The sequence below is a fragment of the Hirundo rustica genome, chromosome 10 (assembly GCF_015227805.2).
Source record: "Hirundo rustica isolate bHirRus1 chromosome 10, bHirRus1.pri.v3, whole genome shotgun sequence".
NCBI lineage: Eukaryota > Metazoa > Chordata > Aves > Passeriformes > Hirundinidae > Hirundo > Hirundo rustica.
In genome coordinates this window covers 6959673-6970225 of record NC_053459.1, presented here as the reverse complement: position 1 = coordinate 6970225, position 10553 = coordinate 6959673, and the positions used below count along the sequence as shown (strand labels likewise).

The window sequence follows — 10553 nt, the reverse complement described above, 5'->3', positions numbered from 1 at the left end:
ATAGTGATACAGTGAAAGGAATTAAGCAGACTTGTTGGTTTTAGGACAAAGCAACCCACAGAAGTCTTTCTCTGTCATTTTTCCTTTATCATAAATTCCTCCCAGCCCACAGCATTGCAGCTTGAGGGATAGGGAAGAGGCAAGTAAACTTGAACAGTCTTCCTTCAGAGCTCCTAAATATTGGGATAAAACCAGTGGCTTCCATCAGCCGTCACAAGTTTTTTTATGTCTTTGCCTGAGCTTTTCTACCACAAATTTGGGTTATCTGCCTGTTTAGAAGTGTACTGTTAATGTGTTCAGGAACATGTGCCAGGAATACAGCTGCTTTTACCACATAAAATTGCATAGTTCTTGATTTTCTTTAGCTTGGGAGTAAAAGGAATTTGTAGGCAAGAAGAGATCTCTTGTTTGTCCTAGATATTGAAGACTAAGGAATCCAGCTATGGTAAAAGGCATTCAAGCAATGCACTTTGGTTTGATCCATTGCATTCTATTTCCTTGGCTCCCTCCCAGTGCTGTAATGCCTCTGTTATGGTCGTTCCATTAGTTGTAGATAGAGTTGTTGCCACCTTTCCTTGCCCAACTATCAGAAAAGATCTAGAGGGTTGGAAAAGATCCCTAGAAGAATGACTGGGTGATACCCCTGATGACATACAAATCAGTGAATGCTAGAGTAGTACTCTAAGGAAATACAATTGTGTCACTGCTTTATACACATTTTCTTCTCTGTGCAGCTGGTGTGAAACACTGGATACCGGACTGAATTTTGTTTAGTCTGACCTCAGAAGACAGTTTTGTTACATAAAGTACTTCCTACAGTAGTATGTAGGTAGTAATAGTACTTCCTATGTAGTATATGTTGTTTCAGGAGAAAGAGTTTTTTAATATTTTCTTTCCTTTACTTTTTCAACCAGGCACCTGTGCAGGCCATGCCACAACCGTGAAAAAGCGAAGGGACTGGGCAAGTACATCTGTCAGAAATGCCACTTGATAATTGATGAGCAGCCCCTGATGTTTAAGAATGATTCCTACCATCCAGATCACTTCAACTGCACCCACTGTGGGTATGTTGTCATACCGTAAACTCTGACAAAAAAGGAGAGAGACAAACAGTTGAGTCAGCAGTGCAGTCCTTCCTAAGGTCTAAACTTTGCTGCCTTCACATTGTTGAGCAAATAGAAATTGTGTCATGAGAAACTGAAATAAGGTTTGAAAAACTTCAGGAATTTTAGTTTTATTTTGTCATTCAATATTCTCTTATTCTAGCATTGGATAATGCTAGTTTGAAATGAAACTGAAAATAGTTCCTTGGCATGAATTTATCTGAAAAGCTGTGTGCACATTACCATAGTAGAGTTTTCCAAAGATAGGAGTCACCAAGCTGTCCAAAACAGTTCACTTTGAATTCCTGTATGGAAAAAAAAAGATGGCTTGATGAGCTGTGTCAGTCTTGTGGCACTGTCCGTTACCATGCTGATGATACCTGTGTGACCTGAGTTACCATGAAGGCATTTTAACTGGGCACAGAACTGGCCCAGGATGGGTAACAGTGCAAGTAAATGTCTCAGTGTTGAGCACTGCTCGGATGGTTCTTGCACCTGAGTGTGGTCAAAGGTACCTTGAGTCTTAGCATGACGGTGCATGTCCACGTAAGTGCACCTTATATGTCTTTGAGAGTATCCAGACATGATCTTCCACTTATGTTCTTGTCTGGCAAACTGAGAAAGCAATTTTATAAATATGAGTTGACCACAGGTGTATTTAACTAGCTAAACTTACTGTCTTGCATTTGTAGTGTGAATGTTACCTAAGTTATCTTCCAAGGAAGTTTAGTCTTCCAAAACTTCCTCCTGGGCGTTGAAGAGTTCCCCTCAGTGTTCTTGGGGGTGTTGGTGTTCGCAGGAAGGAGCTGACTGCCGAGGCCCGGGAGCTGAAGGGGGAGCTGTACTGCCTGCCGTGCCACGACAAGATGGGCATCCCCATCTGCGGAGCCTGCCGCAGGCCCATCGAGGGCCGCGTGGTCAACGCTCTGGGCAAGCAGTGGCACGTTGAGGTGAGGCCTCTGAATCTGAAACTCCCTTCAGGAGCTGGTTTGGAAGAGGACTGGTGCTGTTTGCAAGCTGTAGACGTGCAAGTGATCTGTATTATATGAATTCAGACAAAAGCCAGTTGCTTATGTTTTGGTTTGTCTTCGCCTTTTGTGAGTGAATGAGTTGCAGCAGGGCCGTTGGGGTTCCTAAGAAAGCTGTTTTCACGACTATAATAATTGTAATTTAAAAATTTTTAATGATCCTTGTGGAATAGGATTCACTGAAAAGCATTTACTTACTAATAAATTTACGTATTTTGTATGATGTACTTAGATATATCTCTTCAATTCAAGTTACCAGGCACGTGTAACAGTGTTGGAATTCTTACTGAAAGCTGAGCAATTCTTGCTTTTTAAGCCTTTTCAGCTCATTGTTTCTATAACTTTCAGCTGAGTCATCACAACTTGCTCTGTAGATTTTTAGTGGTCTTTGTTTCAGTCATTTATGCCTCTGTGGGCTTGACCTGAGGGCGATGCTGCTGCTCATTTGAGTTGTATTCATACCAACTATGTTTATATTCCTGCTTCTCTTCCCTGAAACAAGCAAGATAATAATTCACAAGTCTATCAGGATAGACACAAGATGATTGCCCTTCCAGCTGGTCTTCCACCCATCTTTAATACAACTCCTAATTACTATAAATAGACTAAACAGCTCCTCTTCCTTTTCTTCCATAAAGATCTTTCCTGTTTGTGCTTCATTAAAGCATTAAGAGGTAACAGCTTTAAAGGGAAAGAGGTAGATTTAGATTAGGTATTGGGAAGAAATTCTTCCCTGTAAGGGTAGTGATGCCCTGGCACAGGCTGCCCAGGGAAGCTGTGGCTGCCTCATCCCTGAAAATGTCCAAGGCCAGGTTGGAATGAGATGAGCCTTAAGGTCCCTTCCAACCCAGACTATTCTGTGATCAAATGTCATGTACTGAGCTGTGATTTATTGCCATGTTTTTCCCTGGTGATGGGAAAGTTGTTTTGCCTGCCACAGAAATTTGTTTTTTATTTTTACAGCATTTTGTTTGTGCCAAATGTGAGAAGCCATTCTTGGGGCACCGACACTATGAAAAAAAAGGGCTGGCCTATTGTGAGACTCATTATAATCAGGTAAATTCAGCCATCTCTGCTGTAGGTACTTGTGTCTGGCAAATGGCATTTTCATGTTTTATATATGCAAAGCTCTGCAGGTTTTGCATAATCTGAATTTGTAGAGGCAATGAAATATGAAGAAATTAGATTTAACAGAAAAAATAATAGTTTTTCTTGGCAGAAAAGTGGTGCTGAAAAAAGGATAGAAATGTCTTGGTGACACTGATTTTAATTTGTGCCATTGGCAGAAAATTACTGACCATGGATTGAGATAAAAATCTCTGTAATTTTACTTCCAGTGTATTTGTGTGGGCTTCTTTGATAATTACTTGTTTCTGTGAGCCTGAGTTGTGTTGCAACTGTTGTGTTGTCTAAAACATAGAAAAATAGATCAATTAAAAAAAAAAAAAAGAGAAAAGCCAATCAAACCCTGTTTTTTTGTTGTGATTGGACTGAACAACTTTTTGGTTTGGTATTTTCTTCTGTCAGATAAATGACTCATTAGAGGTAAGTGTTGCTGCTCGGATAATAGCAGCTGTATTTTTGCAGTAGTTCTATTTTGGTGTTTGTAGTTGAGCATCAGGAGATGTTTGTCTACACTCAGCATAATACTCTACCCATCCTTTCTTCTCCAATTGCCACATATACAGGACTTTAAGATCCCATAACAGTACTAGAGTGTGAGGCATCAACAAAAAAGGTTTTGTAGTATTTACTGGTGTGAGATCCAAAGGAACATAGACTATTTGGCAAGTGTATGAGAAGTTATTCAGAGGATTTAAATTGGTGTATTTGGGGGCCACTGCTGTATCTGGGAATTCTTTGATTATTAGTATTTAATGTTCACACCAGCTGTGTGATTTGGGGATCACGAGTAGTCAGCAACATGAGTTCCTATTCTTATTTCTTTTTCTTTGCAGCTCTTTGGAGATGTCTGCTACAACTGCAGCCACGTGATAGAGGGAGATGGTAAGATTTGTTCTCCCCTTGTTTTGGGTTGCTGTCCTTGTTTCATTTGTTAGTGCAGCTGTTGCAGTCCCACAGTTGCAAGGCAACAGTGTTTGTTTTCACATCTGGCCTCATTTGAATTTGGGTGAAAATCTGAAGTCAAATAATCCGTCAGTTTCCTCTTACTTGGTGCTTTTACTTTTGCAGTGGTATCAGCTCTTAACAAGGCCTGGTGTGTGAATTGCTTCTCCTGCTCCACCTGCAATGTGAAGCTCACACTGAAGTAAGTCAGCGTTTCTATTTTGGACCATGTGGGGCATTTGCCCCTAAGGCAGGGTACCAGCCTGGAGGAGCCATGAGCCACTGCCTTTCTGAAGGCCAATACACCTTTTCTCTGTGGGAGCAGGTGCTTATAATGCCACTGATTTCAGCACTGAAAGGAAGCTGGAACTCAGCATCCTCTCTGATTTATTTTCTTTCATCTGTATCTTTCCTTAATCTATTCTACAAGGAGGTTGGGTAAGAGGGGGACTCATTCAGCAGTACAGAGGGAAGGCTCTAAACTTTGAGGAACTGCTTGTCCAGAGCAACCTGCAGCCTCCATATCTCCTTAACTGTGGTTGCTCCCCTCAATGATAATATTTGCTATTGCATAGATTATTTTGAAATAAAATACTGTGTTATTTACCTCAAATGTCTAGAAGAGGGACAGGAAAAAAAGCAATTCTACATGTTTCCTTTCTTGGGTTCAAACCCTTATCCTACTCTGCTGGGTTGGCTCCGCTTGCCATATGGAGGAGCTTTAATTCATCCCAAAGGGGACCTCTGAAGTGAGGTTTGCATTCCACAGTAACAAAGTTATTATTCTAGACTGTTACATGCAAATATGTAGCAAAATTTTGCTCCTTATTTATCTCGGGATACTAAAGACCTCAGTTCACTGATAAGAACCCGGTCTCTGTACTTGCATCATCAGATGAGGTAATGAGTTTTATAAATGATGTAGAACACTTGCAGACAACACTGATGTAAATGTGTGAAAATTTGAATTAGTGAAGCATATAGTTTGCAAATACCATTTTAATAACTGTTCTTTGTGTTAAAGGAATAAATTTGTGGAGTTTGACATGAAGCCTGTGTGCAAGAAGTGCTATGAGAAATTCCCTCTGGAGCTGAAGAAACGTCTGAAGAAATTGTCAGAGCTGGCATCCAAGAAAATCCATCCTAAAGCTTTAGATTTAAACTCTGCTTAAACAGGTCTGTCAGTCTCCTGACTGTACTCTTAACATAAGCTGCTGCTCACTGCAGCTGTTGATCACAGAAGCAATTACTAAGAAGTGGAACCAAAGATTAGTAATATCTTCCCCTGCTTCTGGTGATGTCTCTTGCATCTAGACTCTCTTTTCTCTATTAACACTGGCAGGAAGAGGAATCTGATTTCTGCTTGAGCAGTGCACAGGCTGATTATTAATTTGCTACTAACGTTGCATTTTGCCTTTGAGGAATTACACACAGTCTTTCCTTTCTCAATTGAACTGTACTACTCTTTCCACTCCTCTAGTCTTAGGAATTTGGAAAAAGTGGTTGAATGTAGGGCTAGAAGAAATGTCAAATTTGCTCTTTTTCAATCAGAGTATCAGACTTTTTCTTCTTTCTCTAGGTGAAGCAGTTTTTAGGGTTTTTAATATACAGACAAATAGTCTGAAAGTTGTCATTCTTTACCACATGCAAAAAGTTCTGCTCTTTCTCCAGATTCCTACAGAGGATATATGGGTGCCCTATCCCACATCCCAGTCCTTCTGGTTTGTAGGTTAACTGGACAAGCCTAGGAACCAATAGCTATGGCACCTGCACTGTCCATTTAGGCCCAGTGTTAAGGCAGCTAAGATGTTTCCTTGCTGCTTCCATGCTCAGCACTAAGATTTCAGCTGTCAAGGCCATGGGAGCCTCTTCAGAATAGTGGGGCTCTCCTTAAGGAGAAGGTGCCTATGGTAAATGAAACATTTTATTAGAACTGACACTAATTTTCTCTGTTCTCTACTACCACATGGCTGGTAGAGCTTCTACTGTTCAACACAAAGCATGTCCTGTCTCTTGACATAGCTGATATTTATTGAGGCTGTGTGGCTGGAGTATTGGTTACTCTTCTGCATAAGGAAATCGAATAAATAATATGGTGCCAGTTTAAGCATTTCAGTTTTCCAATTCTCACTTTATTTGCCAGCCAAGTATATGCTTGTTGGTCATGCTCCAGAAAGCCCAATTACACAAAGGAGTTTCTAATGTTTACAGTTTGTAGCAAATGTGGTGTTATGCAGAAAAAAAACCCCCATTTTTCTTAAAATTTTTACCCAAATAAGAGTCCCATTCATCTTTCTTTTTGAGACCTGAATGTACTTAAGGAGAGGATCTCAGACATGATGCTAGCATCTCAAGCATATAATTCTCCTCTGTAATTTTGCCTGTCACCAGTGAGGTTTCACTGGTTCTAGTGTCTCTGCCACCACAACCCAAGGTGCTGAGAAATTTACTGGTTTTGTATATTCTCAATACTTCTTTAGAGGTGAGCCATCAGCAGTGCTGTTCCTGAGCCCACCCACACGATGTATGATCCCAATGAACTTCTGAGTCCCCTGGAGGTGACTCCCACACTTCCTTGTGCTGAACTAAGTTCAGCAGCCTGAAACATCCCTTTCCATGAACAGTTGTGAGACTGTACCTGCCCTTTTGCAAGGCTGACAAGCACTGGAGGACTACTGTCCTTTGCATGATTTAGATCTTCCAAAAAGTGGCTGGTTTATTCCATCAGAAGAGCACAGCAGTTGGGCCTAGACAACACCCTGCAGCCACAAGTGAATTAGGTAGCAAGAAGTTAAAGCTTCCCCACTTCTTGTGTGTGTGAGCAGCAATTGGATTGGGGCAATAGTCTACCTTAGAAGTCTTACCTTGTGTTACCGAGCTGCTGGATCAATACCCATGGAACTGCACCAGTGATACCAAAGTAGTGGTGGGAAATCCTGGATAACTGATCAGTTATCCACTTGTGAGGCCATTTCTTAGCTCTTCCACTGCCTTTGCTAACTCCTTTCCCTCCGCTGCTTTGCTTTTTGTTGCAGTAGCTTACTGTGATCTTAAAACGATCGTTTAACTGTGTTATAGTGTATCCACTCTAACAATGATGAGGGGATAGGCCTAATTTTAGCAGTAAACTCTTTCATCTTCTCGTGACCAATTTGCACTGTAGATTCCAGTAATAGTAGCTGCTTCTGTCGCTGCTTTAGGAGAGCATGTGGCTATTCACTGTTCTCTCACCAGCCTTAAAATGCCTTTTAGTTAAGGGCACAAAGAACAGCATGTCTTTTGATGCAGTAGTGTGGCCCTGCAAAGACCCCTATTTACAATCAAACCTGTTGTTTGGCACTTCGTCACAGCATAAAACTCTTGAAGTTCTGACCTAGGTGCAGCTCAGTATGTTATGCAGATTCTTCTTAGCATTAAACATTCTGCTCAGTTCTGTAATCTCAGTCACAGGCCATGGCTAATGCTGAATCTGAGCAGCTGTGTGTGCCCAGCCTCCTGGGAAGGGCTGGACGACCACACAGCCACACATTCCTGGTAAATATGGAAGGACTAAGTAACTAGCAGCCAATAGGCAATATTCTTTCAGCAGCCACTCTCACATTCAGCAATGGAAAATGCAGGTATGTGAAGGTGAATGGCATTAGTTCTGTGCTGCCAGTAAAGATTTAGTGTGTGCTTTCACCTTGTCTCATGTTAGAAATTTGGCAGACGTAGAAAGCTTCAGAGTTCAAAGGAGAGTTGATATCATTCTCTTCAATAAGCTGTTCAGTTCTCTAGGATTTGGAATATGTCCTTATCTTCAGGACATTTCACAAAATTAATTGGTGAAAAAAAAAATTGTAATCCCTGCTCTCTCTCTGTATTGGAGGGTAATATTCTCTTACATTATTAATTTTTCACAATTATTTTTCTTGTAGTTCTATTGCCCATAGCCTGCAGTGTGCAGTTACAGCAGTTTATATTACCGACATACCTTTTGTGTGAGAGTGGAATTGAAGGAGTAGGAGAAACAACCATAAATGGCTTAAAGAATGCATCTTCCCCTACCTCTGTCAGTCTACTTTTTAAAAACCAAGTAGAATATAGTTCAAACTCACAAGTTCTCCTTAGTGCTTTGGTAGGCTGACAGGTTGGGTTCAAGGTGTCAGTAAGAAAAAAGCTGCATGCTTTTTTCCATTGCTGTAAATAGACCTGCTGGCCAAATTCTTCCTAAGCATCATACCACTGGAGAGTAGAGATTTATATGAAGGTTGAACTTGGCTCAGAAATCTACACTTAATAACAGATGTCTCATACTATACATTCATAGTTTACAGTCGTATTTATAGCTAACTAAAATCACTAACACTCACTGAGTACACTTGAAAATGGTTTTGCTTTTAGAAAGCATGGTATGTGAAGCTTGTTTGTATTCAAAGGGTATGCTAATCACTTGCAGTCTGTCTTTATATGGCACTAATCCACTCTCTAGGATTTGCATTCTGGTGTTTTTACAGCAGTCTGTGCAATGCTGGCAAACACTGGTCAGCCTTTCGTACAGAGAATTCCTGATGTGGCATGGTTGGTATTAGATGATGTGACTGACACTCTTTCGCAGGTGATTGGATGGGGAGGAATAGAGTGCAGCAAGCGTGTAATAAATGTGGTTGTACTAGCCTGTAAAGCACTGATAAGTGCTGAGGGTGTTAGACTGAGAAAAGAATTAGCAGCTCCCCGCCTTGGTTCAGGCCTGGATGGATTCTGCACCGTGTAGAGCTCTCACTTTATCACACATTGTTTGAGCTGTCTAACCAAAACACATGATTGTAGATTGAAATGCTGTAATACTGTGCCTTTGTATGTACTTGTATTAAAGTTAACTGTAATACATTTTAAATCTTTACACAAAAAAGGAAAAAAAGTGTATAGTGTACAGTTAATACCACATTTTCAGTGCTTGCCAGAGACTGTTACCCACTCTGAGGAACTGTGGGATTGCTGAAACCTGAGGCACTGTTGTGGTGAATTCATGTTTTGGACCTGTGCTGCTTCTGTGGTGATGTGTTGGTTGATGAAGATGTGCAGAAAGGGGTATCATCCTTTTAGTGTCTGTGTTGTACAAATTGTGTTGTGTAATGAGCATCTGGGATGAGCTATGATCATTTACAGGATATAGTGGATATTGGTGTATTTAGCTTACACAGATCTGGAGCAAACATTCACATTTCTTGGTTAAAAAAAGACACTGTGGTTGATTTTCTGCAGTCTTTATTTAAAAACCAGAAAATACAGTTTGGCGGCAAAACTTCTTTTTTGTACAGGTGAAGTGTTGAACATTCCTCACTTATAGCTAGTTAGTTAGATTAGACACTGGGTGACAAAACCACTCTGGGTAATTAGACTCCAGCGTTTCCATTGCCAGCAATGGACATTACAGCAGGAGCACCTAAGTGCTTGCAAAAAAGATCAGCTATTCTAACAGGTGTGGCACTTGTTTGGATGCACAAGAGTGGGGCTCTTCCCTGCCACCCATATACAAAACTCTCACCAGCATTTGAATGTTGCACTCACGTGTCAGAGGGAACAAGAGAACCATTGTGCATCCATTGGCAAAGTTGAGAGATCAGGTAGAGCTGCTTTTTCAGCACTGCCAGATTGTGTCTCAAGGAGCTTGGTGTAAATGCTTTAAGACATGTTCATGTTTCACTGGGAGCGAGGAAGGAGTACTTGTTCTGAGGGAAAGCAGCTGAGCTTACTGCCACCATACTCTGTATCTGCTTTACACACTTTGGTTCCCGTGGCACCAAAGCTGTGTTTCTACAAAGCTCTTAGAGATGAACAAGTACTGAATCAAATTTCACTACTCAAACTGTCTGCTAAACAGGAAGCAGAAAAATGTCAGGACAAATTAACACTATTATTCTTGTCTCGTGAGGGAATGTCTGCATAACTCCAAACAGAACATTTTTGTAGAGCAGAAAAGTCTCTTTTCAACAGACCTCTGTTAGACTGAGTTCTTCAATTCTGATTTGCACTGAATAGCTCATCTATATCTTGAAATAGGAGCAACTAAAAGTGATGGACCCAAACCCCAGACTCATTTCAGAGCTTACTAGAAACTGTACAGTAGAAAGCAGTTGTTAAGTTTCCAAGAGCATTATAACATGTGGAAGAAAGAAAACTATTTAATTTAAGCAAGGCCATGGTAAGTCAGCCTGCAAGTTTAGCAGCAGGCAGGAACGGCAGATACATTCTGACAGTACTTGGCTGTCAGTCTGCTGTAATGTGCAGCACATAACCTAGGGACCAGAGGATGAAACCCAGCATCTTTCCTTTCAGAGCGCCCAGTTATCTAAAGGGCATCTCTCCACACTTA

The 10553-nt window shown here is 40.9% G+C and overlaps 1 protein-coding gene across 2 annotated transcripts in view; it reads left to right on the top strand.

Moving 5' to 3' along the window:
* The window catches only part of LIMS2 (LIM zinc finger domain containing 2), a 30124-nt gene extending 21057 nt beyond the window's left edge, over positions 1-9067 (top strand). For both annotated transcript variants that reach the window (XM_040074765.1, XM_040074764.1), the window contains exons 5-10: positions 915-1064; positions 1903-2053; positions 3095-3187; positions 4090-4138; positions 4325-4400; positions 5223-9067. In XM_040074765.1, coding sequence (XP_039930699.1) covers positions 915-1064; positions 1903-2053; positions 3095-3187; positions 4090-4138; positions 4325-4400; positions 5223-5370 — 667 coding nt within the window. In that variant the 3' untranslated portion in view covers positions 5371-9067. The remainder of the gene's footprint in view (positions 1-914; positions 1065-1902; positions 2054-3094; positions 3188-4089; positions 4139-4324; positions 4401-5222) is intronic.
* Positions 9068-10553: the final 1486 nt, after the last annotated feature.